This window comes from Phocoena sinus, chromosome 8 (assembly GCF_008692025.1).
Source record: "Phocoena sinus isolate mPhoSin1 chromosome 8, mPhoSin1.pri, whole genome shotgun sequence".
In the NCBI taxonomy this organism is placed as follows: Eukaryota; Metazoa; Chordata; class Mammalia; order Artiodactyla; family Phocoenidae; genus Phocoena; species Phocoena sinus.
The window spans coordinates 33,847,875-33,868,164 of NC_045770.1; the positions used below are offsets into that span (position 1 = coordinate 33,847,875).

Sequence of the window (20,290 nt, forward strand, 5' to 3'; positions counted from 1 at the left end):
TGGGCATATATCTGGAAAAGACGAAAAGTCTAAGTTGAAAATATACATGCGCTCCAATATTCATAGCAGCACTATTTACAATAGTCAAGACATGGAAGTAACTTAAATGCTCATTGACAGATGAATGGATAAAGAAGAGATGTGATATGTATGTATGTACACACACACACACACACACACATACACAGAATGGAATATTGCCCAGCCATAAAAAAGAATGAAATTCCATTTGCAGCAACATGGATGGACCTATATATTATCATACTAAGTGAAGTCAGTCAGACAAAAAAAGACAAATATTATATGATATCACTTATATGTGGAACCTTAAAAAGTGATACAAATGAACTTTACAAAACAGAAATAGAATCACAGACATAGAAAACAAACTTATGGTTACCAAGGGGGAAAGGAGGGAGGGATAAACTGGGAGTTTGAGATTACCAGATATATACTACTATATATAAAATATACAAAAAACAAGGACCTACTATATAGCATAGAGAACTATATTCAATATCTTGTAATAACCTATAATGAAAAAGAATCAGAAAAAAAACATATATATATGGAAAATTGAATCAATTTGCTGTACATCTGAAACTAACACAACATTGTAAATTAAGTATACTTTAATAATAAAAAAAAGTCAATATGCAAAATCTTAGAGTCTCACAAAAATCTTAGTTAATTATCATTGGCTTCACTTTACAAATGACAAAACTGAGACTTAGAAAGATAGTTAGGCAAGCTCAGTATATGTGAGATGGTATTTCTTTATTAAGTGCTTAAGAGCATAAGTGGAGCTGGGGTTTCTAGATGTGAAGCCTGTCACCATTGACCCCATACTAACTGTGTGACTTGTCAAATTATTTCATGCTTGTAGAGCTCAATTTCTTTGTCTGTAAAATGGGAAGGATTCAAAAACCAACCTTGTAAGAGTGAATGAGCTAATATATGTAATGCTTTCACATATTCCTGTCCTGCTGTAAGCCCATAATAAATGTTACCAATTATTATTATTGATCAATTCACACAGCTAGCAAGTGGTGATGTTCACTTCTCTCTTTTTTTTCCAATAATGATTAAATCATCAAAAAGTGAGTATATGAAAAAATTGGGGTACAACCAAACATCTAACAAGTAAATAAGTAATGTTTTTCATGTTTAATTTACTTACCAAGAACTATCATGAAATGTGAGACCGAGGATTTCCTAAATACTATTTCAGTACTTTAAATTATTTTTTAATTGAATTTTATAATGTACAGGTCAACCAGCATGTTATAATAGATGTTAAAAGAAAAGCTTAAGAATATGCATATACAGTCAGACCTCTCTATCTTCTGGCACATACCTAGAAGATTGATCAACAGAAGGTTGAATCCATAGATGTGGAACACAGAGATATGCAGGGCAGACTGTACAAGCCATTTTATATAAGGGTCTTGAGCATCCATGCAGAGGGTTCTGAAAGCAATGACCTTCTGATACCCTGGAAAAACTGTGTACAAAATGATCCATTCCAGAAGAGAAACCAGTTGTACCAAAAACAAAATTATAGGTAAACCATAAATATTTTATATATTTTTCTCAAAAAGCACAAACAATATAGTCAGATCTATACTCAGGCATTCTCACATTGTCTGCTCTTATTCCATTTCTACTTACTTGTTCACACAACACATAGAAAACATCTTTGAAAGAAACAGCATCTATAAAGTATTAAGCAACATAGCTTGGTACACAATGGGTGTTTAGTAAATCACTGTTATTAGTAATCTCAGTCCAATGACACTGCTGGTGCACACAGTGATGAAGAGTACAAAAATATCTAAATTGCTATGGGAAAATCCCAAACTCAAGCCACTTGTCTCTGTAACTGCTTTGCATGGAATCTTAAAAAGGAGTTTCTTTCAAAAAAGCCTTTGAGAATATGACACTTAAAATGCTCCTCTGGCATCAGAAAAGAGGGAATAAACAAAAAGCTTCTAGAATACTGGGTCCTGGGTGTACTATATTTTTGGAAAAGTTATCACCCATAGATAAATTAAATTATATATTTTAACTAAATATAAATTTTAAAATTAGAACATTACTAATCCCAGAAGCATGCTGTTTTGCTGACTGGGACCTCTAATAAAATGCTGAATTTGGCTATAGCAGAAACTTTTGTCTATTTCCCAGTCTCAAAGGGATGCTTCTAATATTTTGCTATTCTTAGTTTATTGATTGAATGGTTGATACCTTCAGAGGTTTAGAATGTCCCCGCACCTCCCCCCAGATGCTAGAGACTTTGTAAAATCATAAACAGGTATGTTTCATCAAATGCTTTCTCTGCTCTATTGAGATGACAATAAGATTTTTCTTGTTTAATCCTTAATGCGGTAAGTCGTATAAATTGATTTTCTCGTGCTAAATCAACTTGGTTTCCTATGTGAAACCCAAATTGGTCATGTAGTATCTTTTTTAGATTCTATTGTTTTATATTTGCAAATATTTTGTTTAGAATTTTTACATCTATGCTCATGAGAGGGCTTGGTTTGTATTTTTACTTCTCATACTCTCTTTGTCAGCTTCAGTTAGGTTGTTTTCCTTCTTTTCTCTACTATAAAACAACTGTGTAAGATTGGAATCATTTATCCTTTGTTTGGTAGAACTTTTAGGTAAAAGTATCTGGGCCTGGAGTTTGAGTGTGGTGGGAGGGGTGAAGGTTTTTAACGATTAATATAATAATTAATTGACTATTTGGATTTTCCAATTTTTCTTGAGCCAGTTGGGAAATTATGTTTTATTTCTCCTTTTCATTTAAGCGTACAACTTTGCTGACATTCAATTATTCTTCATATTCTTACTATGTTTTCAATTTGTCTGCAAAATTTGTGCTTATGTTTTCATTTTTTCTCTTAAATTTTTTTATGTCTTCTCTCATGTTCTTGATCACTAGGGATGTGCCAATTGTCTTAGACTGTTGAAAGGACCAATATTTGGCCAACCCTTAAATTATGTTTGATATTTGTTTGCAGTTTAATTAATTTTTTGTTTTGATTAATTTCTTGTTACTTTCTGTAAGTTTAGTTTCATGTTCTTTTCCTAAATTCTTAAGATAGACACCTAACTCTTTCATTTTCAGCTTTCTCCTTTTCTAATATAAGCCTTAAAGATATAAATTTTCCTCTATGTTCTGAAATACAAGGAATATATGTTAAATTCACCTACTACGATTCACCTATTTTTTCTTATAAAATGGTTAATTTTTATTTTGCATATTTTGAAGCAGTTATAAGAGATGTACAAGCTTTAAATTGTTTGCTTGATCAAGTTAAGCTTTTTTTTTATATAATGACCATCTTTATATTTCTTCTTTTATAGTCTATTTTTATGATATGGATAGAGTTAAGTTTTTGGAGGGGTTATTATTTAATTGATAAATCTTTTCCTACTCTTTAACTTCCAGCTTTCCTATTTCCTTATGCTTTAAGCATATCTCTTGTAAACATATGATTATCAGATTTTTATTTTAGTTCAATATTTCTAGTCATTCCTGATGTTTGGGTTTATTTTACTAATTTATTTCATACTTCCTATTTGTCTCTCATTTGCCATATGTGTCTGTGTATATATATATTCATTCTCCTCTGTTCATCGATTAGTTAATATTTTCATTATATTTATTTCCTCAACTAGTTTGGAAACAGCACACTTAATTTCAGTCCTCTTATTCATTGTACTAGAAATTTAGACATGCTTAAACTTAGCAAATTCTAAAATTAATAAATATATTTACCTGTTTCCAAATAATTCATGCATCTTGGAACACTAACTCCAAATACCCTCTCATGTTATGTTTTTTGAGTTTTTGATTTTTTTTCTTATTTTGTAACATTAAAAAATATTATTGTTTTTTATGGCAATATAAAACAAAAATCGCCTACATATGGGTACTTTCATAACCTTTAATTCTTTGTTGTACCTTAAGTGTCTGGGTTCACTTCATGTTGGGATCGACCCTAACTACATTCTTACACTGAATTCTTCAGGCTGCCCAGGTACTATACCTTAGGGTTTCTGACTGGTAATTACAAAATCTCAGTGAAAGACCTCCTCCCTCCATTCAGAACTCAGACACAAGACATGATTTTCCTTGTGATTTTTCCGAGTAGGTTGATTAGTATTAAAGTCACTTTTACTCTGCATGGGTAGCCACTTGTGAGCCAGTCTTATAGGGGGCATGCTCTGGGCTTTATCTTCCCCCTTGGCCCAGCAACACATAAAACTTAAGGTCAGTAAATGCCCTTGAGATAAAAGCCAGTTTTGGCACATGACTCCAGGGTAAGCTCAGATCCTGGCCTTAGCATTTCCTCCTGACTTTCTTGTCAACTCAGTGATAAAATCAAGATATTTAAATAATATTTATTTACATATTTTATATTTGTCATCATTTTATCTTTTTTATTTTGGGAAGATTAGTGTAATATTTAGGGCATATTTTTTTTTCCTGTTACAGAAAACTTATATTTAGTTTAAAAAACTGTATAATAAAAGTAAATATTCCAAAATAGATGTGAGCTTTTAAAAACTACCCTTTGGCTACTAAATTAAGCATAGACTCAATTTGTCTTTCTAAATTCTCCTCAATTTGCCCTTAGCTATTCAATCTTTCCTGCTTATTTACATTTTTACACAGAATCTATTCCTTGGCCAAATAATAGTATTTACTTTTCACAAAAGTGTGCTGGATTCATGACTATGTTTTTGCAAATTCTAAACTCTTTCTAAAATACATTCTACCTCTATGTGTCAAATCCTATTTAAGGACTATTTCAAATGGCGGTTCATCCAAGTTTTCCCTCATCTTCCATACAGATTTAATTTTCTCCTTTAAATCGCAAAAGTTTTTTTTACAGAATGGAATACACCAAGAAGTGGTTTGGCTCCAATGAGAATTGGACTTTCTTTCTGACTCTGTAACTTACTATGTGTGTGGCTTTAGGCAATCTCTCTGTGACTCAATTACTCTATTTAAAATGAGGTTGATTATATGTCCCTTACAATGGTACCTTATTTTGAGGATTGATATTAAGTACTGCCTAGATAAAATAACCAATTCTCAATAAAAGGTATTTATTTTTATTGTTGTCTTAATTATCCTGTTAATATTACCTAAATAGTATCTATTAAAGATCCTGTGTTAATAATCCTATGTTATTATTACCTTAAATATCCTGTTTTATAATTATCTATGAGTTACTTTTATTGCCCTTTAAACAGGTGCCACCTTGAGGGTTGAGGTTCTGTCTTACTTGTTTCGGTATGAACAAGCATAGTGTTTTACATTCAGTATATGTTGAATAAAGTTTTGTTTTCCCTGAAATAAATTGAATTAAACAGAACAGTGTCTCGGCAATTTGGTATGAGCTCCTATTTACAACTGAAAAGAGAGACAAACAAAAATAAATTGGTACCCTGAAACCTCTAAATACAACTAAGAACATAGTGGTCATCTTATATTTTTCTATCTATCATCTATTTATCTATCTATCAATCTATCCATCTATCTATCTAACCTTAACTGATAAATAACTCTGTTATTTGAGCAAAGAGAAGAAAGCATGCTAATGATTACATGTGTGTATGCTATCTTTTACAGAAATGATCTGCGGGTTGTTTTTCATTGTTTTCAAGGTTATTGTATCTATGCCCTAATTTGTAACCAGCCCACTAATTCCCATTATGAGTCAACCATAGTTAAATTAGATGCTGATTTATGCAAAAACTGAACAGAAGTGACTCTGTAACTCTCAGAGGAAGCTAAAAATGTCCGTCATAAAATACTTTTTTTCTAAACATCCCTGGAATCGTCTCTTTTCACTATTTTATATTCACTGAAGAGTCACTTGGTGAGATAGTAGGATCAGTCAGTAGTATGTACTTAGGTGCTTGAATTCTCAAGTATTTTAGATGTTGTTTGTATTAAGGACAAATTAAGCTGAACGTTGTAGTCTGGGGGGCTTTTGGAAAAGAAAAGCCTTTTAGCAATTAATGATTTGTTCAAGTTGTGCCTGTGTGGAGAGCATAACTAAGCAACTTGTGCAGCAATTTATAGTAACTGGGGTAAATGAACTATAATTAGAAGTAGAATTTATGAAGTATTTGCTAAACTAGTAATTAGCTAGCAATGTAAAGCCACAAACTGGAGGTTTTCATAGCACAACAGAGCCAGAATTATTTTGTTGTCATTTGCAGCTTAAATTAATTGACTTCCTCAGTGTTACCTCCCCTTGGGAACTGAGGCACATTTTGTTATATTTAACAATTTTTTTAAAAAGTGGAAATGAAACAAACTGATGGTGAGATCATGAAAAAAGTGTGAAGACCTTTGAAGAGAAACATTTAGATTTTCTGCGACCTTAAATTTGGGAAATGTTAGGAACAAATAATTTGAAGCTTTCTTACATGCATGTTTTGTATTTAAACGAATGTCATTAATTTGAATATTCATGATCATTGTTATATTATCTAAACATACTTTTGAAAATGGAATCATCTGAAAATGTGAGAATTCTTTTGATCTTCCATTCCCATTCAACTATTTGTCATAGTGTGAGCACGTTGTTACTCAATAAATTTGAATAATTTGGGGTGATTCATTGTCTGAGGAAGACCAAGTTTAGAAACATTGGGTATCCCTCAAAATAAGGGAGATCTACAATGGGAAAAATATTTGAGCACAGCACAGAAACATCACAATAATGGCATCTTTAGAATTATTTTTTCTATAACACTTGATCAATTGATCAATGTGTCACTGAAACTAAAGAACAAATAATATTTCTTATAACTGGACTGTCAATCAATACCTATGTGGTTTAGTTTATCATAAGGTAAGATGGAGAAAGGAAAAAATAAAAGCAAGGTGAAATTTTGACCATTGTGTCTCTTGGTTTTTAGTTTGGCTCCATGGCTTTTGTTGGAAGGCTTTTGTTAGATTCAAATTTAGTTCTTTATTTGGAGGATTTTCTGAATATTTGTCAGAGTGTGTGTGTGTATGTATGTGTGTGTGTGTGTGTGTGTGTGTGTGTGTGTGTGTGTGTGTGAAAACTGCCTATGAAGTTGTTCATGCAGCTTTTGAGTATAGACAGGGAAGGTGAATCAGAATTATCAGAAACATCATGGACACTAAGAAGGAATTCAATCACTATTCTCCATATAGATTGTCACTGCTAGACAATCTGACTATTAAAGATTATCACAGAATCATTGACTAGCATCAGACTGATTTTTAAAGCTCAGCTTTATGATGGATGACCTTGAACAAGTCATTTAATCTCTTTAAGTTTCAAAATTGGTATATTAGAGATGAGAGTATCTAAATCAGAGGGTTGTGAATTGGCACATGTTGGGAACTAAATTAAAAGTTAGAAGTTGAGTGACATCATTTATCTAACTTCCTACTAACTACAACTCTTTGATTATTGTATCTGCTTGAGCATTTCCAATGTTGAAAAAGCATAAGAAGAGAGTTCTGTCTTTTGAGTTAGGATTTCAAGTGTTATTGAGGTTGACCAGCATGCTACAAGGAAGGGGAGGAGAGAGAAGGGAGAAGTTTGTGTAAAGTTTACAAGGTGAGAAAATGAATAACCTGCTTTGGGGAATTATGAGAGTCCAGTGTAATTAAAGATAAAATATTTTAGAGGGTGGAAGGCAGTTAGTGGAAGACTCACTTTTGATTTCTTATATTGATTTAGTTGTAGTTTCAGGGACCTACGTTTTAATAGCCCTTGAGCATTCCGTAATTGAGCCCATTTTTAATTGATGGCATGATTCCTCCTAGAGGCCAAAAATTTGTTCATCTACATTGGTTAATTTCCAATGCTCCTATGGCTTTGCATTTTTTCCTCTTTAGTGTTTTGCTAACATTTTAAAGAGAAAGTTAATTAGGCAGGACCTTCTGCAGTTAGCTTTTGAAACCAGGAAGTCAGCATCCTAACCCCACCATAATGAATGTAAGGCCATTTCCTCCTCATCCCCTTAAGCTTGGTGGGGATGTCACAGTCCCTGAAAAACATTGTAGATAAAACATTGTAGATTGCAAGCAGTTCACACATATTAAAACTTATGAAATCAGCTATCAACCTTCTCTTCCCTTAGATAAATGCTATTTTATTTTATTTCCTTTGAAAACATAGATTTTAATTAATAAAGGAAGTCAACTGATATATTCTTGATATATGAATGTTCATGTTCCCTAATTATACAATTTCTTAGACCCTGAAAAAAGCAAGATACCTAGGGTCTATATTGTTTTATGTTCTTAATATGTAAAAGACATTGTCGCAGAAGAAACAACGAAACAGCTTGTTCATTAGCAGACACAGCATGTAGAAGGAAACAAAGAGACAGAAACAAGACCTTAATTATACCCATGAATTCCTCTTTTTCCTTAGAAAATGAAAGAAGACCCTGCTTTCCCCTCAGTAACAGTGTCCTTCAGGGCTTGTGCTAAGAATATATTTTTCCATATGTCTGTGAGTCAGTATGTGAGCCTGATCATTGTTGCCTAATAAACACAACATGAATTCCCACTAGAAGTCAACTAATGGGCACTCCAAGTGCGATTTTCTGTGTGTGTTAAATGAGTAAGTTGGAAACTTCGCCGTTCTGAAGCTCCTCTGGTGAGGAGGGGATTATTACAAGGGATTTTGGACAAGTCTTTCCTTAGATTAGACCCATAAAAGAAAAATTATGCTATAATACTGCCCCTCCATAGGATACTTTTTATATTTTGGGAGGCAGGGTTTCTTTAGCACCCATCTGAATTATAGTCTATTATCTCTGTAACTGGTACCCACCGCCCCCATCTAGAAATGAAAATTGGTACTTATTCCAATAATAGTGAATAATTTTTAAAGCAGTTATGGCATACTCTATGAATTGCAATAACAGTTTATATACATGCAGATGGAAAGGAAACAAATCATGCCTTTACCAAAAACTATGTATTCTTCATTTCAGCCAAAATTATCTTTGTCCACAAAAAGTACAGGAAATGAACAAGGAATAATGCAAGCTTAATATCTGTGCGCTGCTGGAGTGTCTCTGGGTGATTATATTTTAACAAAAGTTAATGGCCAAGTAATGGAAATAATGAGCTGAAGTGAAAATCTAATATGAGTTTGATGAGCGGAACATTCTGAATGAAAGTATACTAGAGGAGAAAATCCCCATGGACTGTTTCATGTCTTAGTACTCCTGGAGCAAATTCCTTTTAGTATGAAAATGGACATGATTGATAAAGGAACTTAAGTGTATATGTGCTGGTGATCTTTAAAAGCAATGGGGCAAAACCAAGAGATTCCTTAAAAGAAAAAAATTAAATATAGTTTTAAAATCTTCTTCTCTATTTCCATTAACTCCCCATGTATATTTATCTATATGTATATTCACATGGCCTAAAATACTGATCATGGAACAAGCAACTATTCAACCTGCTAGTTCAGAAATTATCTCAATGATACTGAACTAGGAGCAGGTAAGATTGGTGAGAATGGCCACACCAGGAATAGATGCCAAGAAGTGGTTTGGGGTGTGATGGACAAAGAATGTCAATTTAGGGACACAGATTAACAAATTTGTCACATGGAAGGCCCCAAAGACTCCTTTAATGCCAGATAATAACTTAGTTCAGGTATCTTTCCCTTAATTGGTAGAGAAAGGGTAGGAAAGTGTTAAAGTTTCTCAGAACTATTGATAACAAAAATTGAGACCAGTATGCAAAGATTCAAAGCCTCAAATGATACCATCGTCATCACCAACACCACCACTGCCAACTTCAGCAGCAACAACTTCGTCACCATGGTAACATTCATTGAGCACTTACTGAATGCCATACACCAGCCAATGTATTTTACACACAAAATTTCATTTATTTTTCAGAACCTAACAAGGTTACTCTTTTAGATTCCAATTTTATAAGTAAGAAAATTAAGTATCTTGTTGAAAACTCATAGTCTTCCTGTTATACACACTGGGTTCTGTTACCCACAATGTTAAAGTGCTCTGTAAATTATAAATGCTACAGACTCATGAGTAATTATCATCATTATTAGTAATAATATGATTTAATGTTTGAACAGCAGTTGATACTGATCATTTTCTGATATAAACTACTCATTCTGTAATATAAACAACAAATGACTACAAGCAACTCACAAACTCTAATATAATCCATTTTCTTACATACTTTAGATGTATCATTTAGGGCCAAATGAATGAAATATTTTGTAATATATAATCAGACAACTTATTTGTTAATCATATTTCTTCTAAGATTCATGTTGTGTTCTAGTTATTCCTTACTAAATTTTAAACTTTAGAATAATAGTTTATGTATTTCTTTAGTGAAACAGATAAATTCAAAGAAGTCTGTGTTTTGAAGTATCCCTCCCAAAACAAACAAAATGAAACTGAATTTGGGGACATTCCATGAAAATGAGGCAGAAAAGGTAAGCTAATAAATTGTTTGACACTCTATTGATAAAACAAATGACTATTAACCTCCAGTTGTTATAACATTGCATTTACAGTTTAGAGTTAAATTGAAATTAATGCTAGAGGCAAATTCACCGTTTTGAGTTTCTGACATGTTTTCAGATGATTAGGTAATATATTTTTTTGCACTTAAAAGCTTTTATTACATTTTTATGCTATTGCTCTGGACACAATTTTATGCTTTGGGATATGTTTCTCACACTTAAATGTTCCTCTTATGATATATTATTACTTTAAAACCTTTTCCCCAATGTAATACTAGTCTTTATTTGCCCATGTAGGAAACTGCCATTTGCTGTTTCAATCTTTAATTTGGAAAGACACCAAATAACTGTGAAGATTATGAATGAAGGGCAAAACTATTCGTTTCACATTTTTTTTCCAGTTGTAGTTTGCATGAGTGGAGGACATACTTGATGAAGATCACATGAATGGTGAATATACTTATATTACAACAAAACAAACCATGATTTGAATCTGTAGCCCCATGTGAAATACATATGACCCAAACTTTTCAAAGCCTTAACTGTTTTCTAACATCTCCCTTTCCACTTAAGCTTATATTTATAATTCTTACAAATGGTTGAGGTGCTTTGTAACAGAGACAAACAATCTAAAATATATGTAAGGAAATAAGTTGTCATGTGTAACTGAGATGCTATTTTAAAGAATGCATAATGCATATAATTCAAATTTTAAGTTTCAAGTTTCCATTCATATTTTTAGAATGTACAGTTGTCCAAATATCTATGTGTGTCTTCTTACACTACTTTGTGGAATTCTTTCTATTGTTAATTAAATTTTAGCCTCTTATTTTAATATTTGAACATTTATAATTTTTATACCCAACTAGATTGTATTCTTTGTGAAATCTGAAGTCTCAGTGTGGTAGTAAATTGTACACAACTAAAAATTATATTTTGCAAGTGGTCCTGTCAATTTTTAAGAATAAAAATGCCCTTTTGGGACTTCCCTGGTGGCCCAGTGGTTAAGACTCTGCTTCCACTGCAGGGGCCATGGGTTTAATCCTTAGTCAGGGAACTAAGATCTTGCATGTCGTGCAGATGCGGCCAAAAAAATAAAAATGCACTATTATCTTTGATCTTTGTTATTAAATTAAACCAGTTTACAGACCTATTATGATATAAACATATCAGGGTAACACAATGCTAAGTAATTGTGTCCAAATCTGCCTTTTACTTAAATAAAAACATCTTTCAGCCTTTTTCCTAAATAGCACTTTGACCAGAAATGTTTAGATCTGGAAAAATTGAGTGATCTGAGTTTGAAGCCATTGTATTTGTCTCATTAACCCAAGGGGTTAGCAGTGAATAGAAAAGTGAGCAAGAAAAATGGAAAATTCACAAAGTATACTTTTTAACTTCTGGAAAATAAAAATTTATTATGCTCATATTTGTTGTAATAGAAAACCCATAATCCTGTTCCTCTCTCAGTACTTTTGCTTTGACAAAAGAGATGCCACATTTTTAAACTCAATGTGATGTCTATGAATAGTTGATGAGGAACATTCTATGGTGAACTGAAATAAATAAGACAAGGCTCACATGCCATCCACAAACATAAAACAAAGTAATGCATTTCAAATGGAATGGCTTGTACTAATATGGCATATATATTTTGATGATATTATGAAAAAATTCAATACGTTCAGAAAAAATGGTAACCAAGCAATGTAAATATGTTCTTACTGGTATATGATGAATTAATTTTCTTCTGCTTTAATGAAAGATTTGTGTCAGTTTTTTTTTTCATATTTCTGAGCAATAATCCAAAAAACTTCAATTCGACCATATGTAACTCAACCAAAGGCAATTCAACGAAATGCAACACTGATCTCACAGTGTGTGACTTGCTGCCCAACCCTACCTCCACTAAGAAAGAGAAATTTTTTTCAAAACAAAATGTCCATTATGACCCATGTCAATTCTAGGTTATCACCTTTTCCAGGCAGCGTAGGTCCTTGGGCCTGGACGAAATCCAATCATTCATAAATTATTTCATCAGAGACAAGCAATTTAAAACAGTGTTTCTCAGAATTGAATGGGAAATATATATATATATATATATATATATATATATATACATTCTAAAGAAATTTTTCAAGTATTTCAAAATATTCCAAAATTACTTAAATAATTGCTTAAATGGACCCCTAATGCTGACTTAAATTATTTTAGCTATATATTTACAGAGACCCAAACATAAAACAAAACATAAACTCCTTATCTTTATAGATCAAATGAAAAACAAAACTGTAAAACAACATACACAACATTATTTTAACATAAAGAAGGATAATATTTTGCCAAAGCTAAAACACCACATGATAATGATTGGTAAAGCATGGGACTTTCAAATTTGCCATATATAGACTGTCATGCAGCTATTTGATTCTCTCATCACCTTTCCCCATTTGTATTCCTGTGGTATCCTTTGGCTTTACATACCAAAGACAAACCTGTACATGTTAAATAGTTCTCTGAACATTTCTCATTTGCCTGTGGCAATTGAGATAATTCTATAGTATTATGCATCAGTGTGATTGAAAACAAAAATGCAAACTTCGGCACAAATTTCACTTGGAAGTATTCTGTCATAAAGTGATTATCCAGAAGATCCAGGGTATATTTATAGTATTATTAATATTAACATTGAAATGAGAATCCAATCTCTAAAAATTATCATAGATCACTTGTGAATCTTCAAATCGGCAGACTCAAATGAAAACCAAAAATTACTAATTTAATGAAAGTGCTTGCTTTATTCATAACCTGGTGAAATTCCCAACTGGTGCTGAAACACCACTGAAGCAAAGAAGTCTGGCTATATTGAGGTATAACTTTTTTCTTTATAAATCATTTGATATTTTTTAATCACTATGTAGACAAAACCATAGTTCAGTCAGTTCATGACATATATCTCACAATTATGGCAAGACATATACTTTGTTTGTATCATCTGCATTGAAAAAGTCTGATATTAAGAGTTTGAATTATGAAATAGACTTCTAACCTTTTATTCTCTCTAACTGCTTTGTCTCCCTTCTTCCAAGTGATGGTTGGTTTTGGAGAGCCTTGGGGTTTGCACTCTATGATGACTTCTTGGTCTTTAGTAATAATTATTGTTTTCTTCAGTTGATTCAGTGTAAAAGTGGGAGCTGAAGCTGTGAAAAAGTAAAAGGTTAGTTCTACCACAAGCAATGACAATAACCTCTAATGGATGATTCACCAAGATTTGGCAACTTTATCTTTGGAATGCATTTCTAATAAAATCATAGGATATCTACACATGTAAAAGGCACTCACTTGAAATTTAATTCATTATTATTTAGTAGCTATCTTATTGGCTTTTCTTTCCATCAGCAGGTGATAGTTCCGTACAATTGTGAGGCCCAGAGACAAAGGCTGTTTCAAAGAATGAGATGCTTTAATTACGATTATCAACTTTAATTGTGAAAGACTAATGAGCACTTTGGACAAAAGGTGAAGGGACTGGACACAGAAGTCTATTTTGGGCTTCCTTTGGAAAAATGGAGGTTATCTGTATAGAAGGCAATCCTGTGTAGCCCATTTCCTATCTATGAGTCTCAATGCATATTTTATTTTAATAGTATACAAAATTAAATGTAGCTTTAAAAGAAATATATTTTTAAGAAATTGAATTATTTAAATTTCAATTAAAATTTTATTTCATTGTTTGCAATTATTCATCTAGGCCTGATCATTATAAGACAGTTTTGATTAAACTTCCCAGGAAATTCCAGTAGGTAGCGGTGGTTGAGAATGCTGGACTAAAACAACACGTGACAGAGAGACAAAAACAAATTTAAAAAAAAGTCACCTTTGAATCTTAAAGAGAAACTGGAAATATGTATACAAGTTTACTGTATCTGAGACATTTATTTATGCTAATATGACAATTTAATGAATATTTCATGTTTTTTATGTCCATCACATATCGGTATAATGCATGGCACACAACATTAAAAGATGCAACACACACAAAAAAGGTACCAATTGAGATGGATTAAAAAATTGAAAGAAAAGTTAAGGAATTTATAGGAAGATTGCAGGTGATATTTTTGGTTGCCTGCTGGGAATATACCTTATTAAACATAATTTTGAAAATATGTCTAGTGAATGAGAAAGGGACACATTTGAGAGTGTTTCTGGATTAAACATTAACTAGGTGAAAGCTGAATCAGCTTTTTAATTCAGAAATGTTGGAGTATGAGCTGACAGGAAAGTACATTAATATTTGATTGGTTAGTATGTACGACATTGAAACGTGGACTCCTATATCTATTTTGGATGGATTTGTGATAATATGAAGAAATTTCAAATGTAAACATTCATTATTCAATTTGATTTATGGTTTTTGATTTATCACACAGCTGATATGTGAATGGTGCCTTTTCAGGTTCCAGAGATCTTGGGTGTTTCTGTTAATGTTCTGCTTTGAGTCAGTGGAAAGTACAAAGCACACTTAGGCTCCTGCCACGTTTGGGAGATGGTGCACTAAGACCATCTAAGTCTCCCTCTTTGTATTATAATCATCCCAGAACAAAAGCTTAGAGAATCATGCGAGTAGGAAAAAGTAAAATCCATTCCAGAAACTGAACCATGTTCAATCAGGGTAGCTTATTCCCCTGGACTGAATTTTTCTTGTAGTAAAGAGTGAAGTAGTGCTTGTGTTGTGGTTATATTCTCAAGAGTGTAACACTAGGAGCTTGTTGGCCTGGCTTCAGAAAGGCTTTCATCAACCTGGAAGGGTGACAACGGTTGATGACACTTCAAGAGAGGGCGATTTACTTAGGAGTCCCACCTTGCAGGAGCCACACTCCTACTGGTAGGTAGGAGCTGCTTGGGAGAATATTAAGCGCTGCTGTGTTGAAAACCTACATTCTGATTCCCTACCCTTAAAGCATTCTTCCTTGAAAGTTAACATATTTTTCTTATATGATTTTTTTTAATGCCATAGAAAAGACATATTGTATAAACCTGTTAGGGTTAAAACTAAAATTAGAGAAAATCTTATAGAAAGTTATGGGATAAACTGTACACCATGTATACTTGTCTCCTCAAGCTTAAAAAATACATATCAGCAAGACATAGTATTTCTTTTCAAACCATAAAATAGGTTTTCACGATCACATCATAAACCTTCAGTATAGTAAGAATTAGAGCATGAAAAGAAGCAACATTTTTTTCCTCTTTATTTACTTAGAAATTGCATACCTAGAATCTTCAGCTCAGCACTCCCATAAATGGCTCCATATTTATTTTCAGCCAAACACTGATACATTCCAGCATCTGATTGATTCACATTGCGGATCATCAATACTCCATTAACCATCTCAACCCTACTCTGTAATGGAATAAAAAAAAATAGATATAGACAGTGAACAAATCATAGAGATTTTACAGTTACTCTCTCCTAGATCAAGACAGAAAAGCCTCTGATTAATGCAATTGAACATTATTTGACAACTTAGGAACACAAATCTTCTGTTCATTATTCTAATATAACATCTTATGTAAAATACAACTATTTCTCAGTCAGAAACCTAATTATTACTATATTTTCCTGTAGTTATACTTATGAGTTTTACTTTTGGTTATGTTTTTAAAATAAGCTGCTTTTGTTTGGTATACTAGTTAAGCTTATGAAATACAATCAGCTGATACTGCTTTTATTTGAATTCATTTTACAAAGGAGAAGCAGGAGTTCAAATGGTAAAAGGATCGAGACTGTATATACATGGGATCAAGGTTAAATACAGACCAGGTCATCACAAGAATCTCTTTGTTCTTTTTATTTGTGTCTGTCTTTTTGCGTAACTGTGTTCTGTTTTGGACTAACTGGTTTTAGAATAAGGGAATATTGGAGCTCAATGGGACTGTGGGGATGATCTGATCCAATCTCTTCATTTTACAAAAGAGCAAACCAAAGCCCAAAGAGGCAAATGTCAGACGAGATCCTTTGGTAATGACAGGACCTGGGCAGAAGCTGTGTTTGGAATTTCAAACTTTCTCTCTCTTTTGTCCATAAATAGTGAACTATTCCCGTTTTGTCCTCCTTCCTGGAAAGGCCACAACAAGGGAAAGAGCTGAAATTATAACAATTATTCTTATTTTAAATAGTAATCGATTTATTCTCAAATTCAGTAGGTATTAAGTTGTTTTGAGGACACGGGAATGGGAAGGGTAAGCTGGGATGAAGTGAGAGAGTGGCATGGACATATATACACTACCAAATGTAAAATAGATAGCTAGTGGGAAGCAGCTGCATAGCACAGGGAGATCAGCTCGGTGCTTTGTGACCACCTAGAGGGGTGGGATAGGGAGGGTGGGAGGGAGACACAAGAAGGAGGATATGGGGATATATGTAAATGTATAGCTGATTCACTTTGTTATGCAGCAGAAACTAACACACCATTGTAAAGCAATTATACTCCAATAAAGATGTTAAAAAATAAAAAGTAAAATAAAAGAATGCAATAGATTTACTAAAAATAAACTTTTCAATATGTAGCAGGATGTTGTGAAGAATGTGCCCAGGACACAGAAGACCAGGATTCTCTTTCAGTCTCACCTCTTACTAGATATATGATCTTGGGCAAGTCACTTTACTTCTTGGAGATAACTCCATCATCTGCAAAGTGACAGCAATAAACTAGATGATGTCTAAAAGTCTGCTGGAAATGGCAATACATCTATGATAATCATTGATATTTTTGAATGAATTTATAGGATAGAATAATGTTTAAAGAAGTGCTATATTACTCAAGAAAGTAATAAGGCAATTAAAATTAAAAGAAAATCTTGTTTATATATGTTATTTTTCTAATTCCAAATATAAGGGATACGTAAGAAATGGCTTTCAATAAGACTAAAGCAAGATAGCTTATCCTTTGTGAAATCCTTCTAAAATTACACTCAAACAGGCTAAGGTTACCAACAGTACCTGAAGCAAGAGGGGTACTCCATTCTTCAGCCAACGGTATGTAGGTCTGGGTTTTCCAGTAGCCTTACATTCCCATCGGAGAGGGCTCCCGCTGTCTAACTGAGTATCATTCAGTTTTGCTACCCAGTGTGGGTATGCTGTAAGAGTTTAAGCATTAAATAAGGGTGATTTCATTTCTCAAATACTTCACCAAGCTCAAAATTCATATGGAATATTCACAAATTCTTATGCATTAACTATTGGTGTTTGGAAGAAACACAGCATTACATTACACACAGCACTCTATTTCCTGTGTAAAAAAACATAGCAATGATAATGTTCTGATAATCTAAGTGAAGCAAATCTTGTTGTTTTACCTATTTTGCAGTAAGTGTCTAGACTCTCCCCATGGAGAGCACTGGAACTTGTTTAGTAAGAAGTCTTAGAGGTATCACTTCTTCCAAATACTAAAGCAGCTTTAGCATGGATTGAAGTAATAAAACATGTCAGTTTATTGAATAACTGCTTTGCTTTTTCTTTTCTGATAGAACCTGAATAGCTTTGAGAAAATAATTTGTAAATTCAAATTTCATTTGCTATAAAATTGTTCTATATTTACTAGCATTCTAGTGCATTATAAATATATATGTAAATATATAAGCTTTCAAAATTACAACAGAGAAAAATTTCTTTATCAGAAAGATGACAATGCAATTGTATGAAATCTGTAAGATATGGTTAAAGTGTCTTTCCTCCATTGTCAAATATTTTTTTTTAAGTTTGTACCTCTTAATCTCCCTCATCTATTTCTTTCATTCCTCCACCCCTCTTCCCTCTGGCAACCACCTGTTTGTTCTCTGTACCTATGACTCTGTTTCTGTTTTATGTCTGTTCATTTATTTTGTTTTTTGGATTCCACATATAAGTGAAATCATATGCTACTTGTCTTTCTATGACGTATTTCCCTTAGCATAATACCCTCTAGGTCTACCCTTGTTGTTGCAGTTGGCAAGATTTCATTCTTTTTTTTTTAGGCTATTAGTCCATCTTTTCTATATATATATATAATCTCACATCATTTTTATCCATTAATCTATAAATGAGTATTTAGATTGCTTCCATACCTTGGCTATTATAAATAATGCTGCAATAAACATAGGGGTGCATATTTATTTTCAAATTATTGTTTACATTTCTTTGAATAAATACCCAGGAGTGGAATTGTTGAATCATATGGTAGTTTTATTTTTTAATTTTTTGAGGAACCTCCATACCGTTTTCCACAGTGGCTACAGCAATTTATATTCCCACCAACAGTGCATGAGGGTTCCCTTTTCTCCACATCTTTACCAACAATTATTTGGGTTTTTTTTGATAATAGCCACTCTGACAGGTCTGAGGTGATGCTCATTGTTGGTTTGATTTGCATTTCCCCGATGACTAGAGATGCTGAACATCTTTTCACGTGCCTGTTGGCTATACACATATCTTCTTTGAAAAAGTGTCTATTCAGGTCCTCTGCCCATTTTTTAACTGAGTTGTTTGTTTCTTTGATGTTGAATTGTATGGGTTCTTTGTATATTTTGGTTTATACCTCCTTATCAGATGTATCATTTGCAAATAACCTACTCAGTTGGCAACCTTTCTGATAGTTTCCTTTACTGTGCAAAGGCTTTTTAGTTTGATTTAGTTCTTTTTTTTTTTTTTTTTTTTTTTGCGGTACATGGGCCTCTCACTGTTGTGGCCTCTCCTGTTGCAGAGCACAGGCTCCGGACACGCAGGCTCGGCGGCCATGGCTCACGGGCCTAGCTGCTCTGCAGCATGTGGGATCTTCCTGGACTGGGGCACGAACCCATGTCCCGTGCATCGGCAGGTGGACTCTCAACCACTGTGCCACCAGGGAAGCCCAATTTAGTTCCATTTTTAAAATTGCTTTTGTTTCCCTTGCCTGAAGAGACTTATCCAAAAAAATTGCTAAGACATGTCAAAGATCATACTGTGTATGTTTTCTTCTAGGAGTTTTATGGTTTCAGGTCTTACATTTACACCTTTAATTAATTTTGAGTTTATTTTTGTGTATGGTGTGAGAAAATAGTTCAGTTGGATTCTTTCTCATGTGGCTGTCCAATTTTTCCAACACCCTTTATTGAAGAGGATGTCTTTTCCTCAATTTATAGTCTTGCCTCCTTTGTCATAGATTAATTGACCATATACATGTGGGTTCACTTCTGGGCTCTCTATTCTGTTCCATTGATCTAGGTGTGTGTTTTTGTGCCAGTACTGTAGTGTTTTGATTACTGGAGCTTTGTAGTATAGTTTGAAATCAAGGATTGTGATACTGCCAGCTTGGTTCTTCTTTCTCAAGATTGCTTTTGCTGTTTGGGGTCTTTTGTGTTTTCATACAAATTTTAGAATTATTTGTTCTAGCTCTTTAAAAAATGCCTTTGATATTTTGATAGGGGTTGCATTGAATCTGTAGATTGCCTTGGGTAGTATGGTCATTTTAACAATATTAATTATTTCAAACTTTGAGCATGTTATACTTTTCCATTTGTTTGTGTTATGTTCAATTTCTTTCATCAGTGTCTTATAATGTTCCACGTATAGGTCTTTTACATCCTTAGTTAGATTTATTCCTAGGTATTTGACTCTTTTTGATGTGATGATAAATGGGATTGTTTTCATAATTTTTCTTTCTGAGAGTTTGCAGTTAGTTTTTATTTAGAAATGCAACAGATTTCTGTATATTAATTTTGTATCTTGCAATTTTATT

At 33.0% G+C, this 20,290-nt stretch overlaps 1 protein-coding gene across 1 annotated transcript in view; it reads right to left on the reverse strand.

The window, feature by feature from the left end:
- The window catches only part of CNTN5 (contactin 5), a 1,462,970-nt gene that overhangs the window by 270,221 nt on the left and 1,172,459 nt on the right, over positions 1-20,290 (reverse strand). Inside the window, exons 11-13 of the mRNA XM_032640142.1 lie at positions 17,539-17,675; positions 15,810-15,939; positions 13,585-13,735 (exon numbers count right to left, since the gene is read on the reverse strand). Of these exons, the coding sequence (XP_032496033.1) occupies positions 13,585-13,735; positions 15,810-15,939; positions 17,539-17,675 (418 nt within the window). The remainder of the gene's footprint in view (positions 1-13,584; positions 13,736-15,809; positions 15,940-17,538; positions 17,676-20,290) is intronic.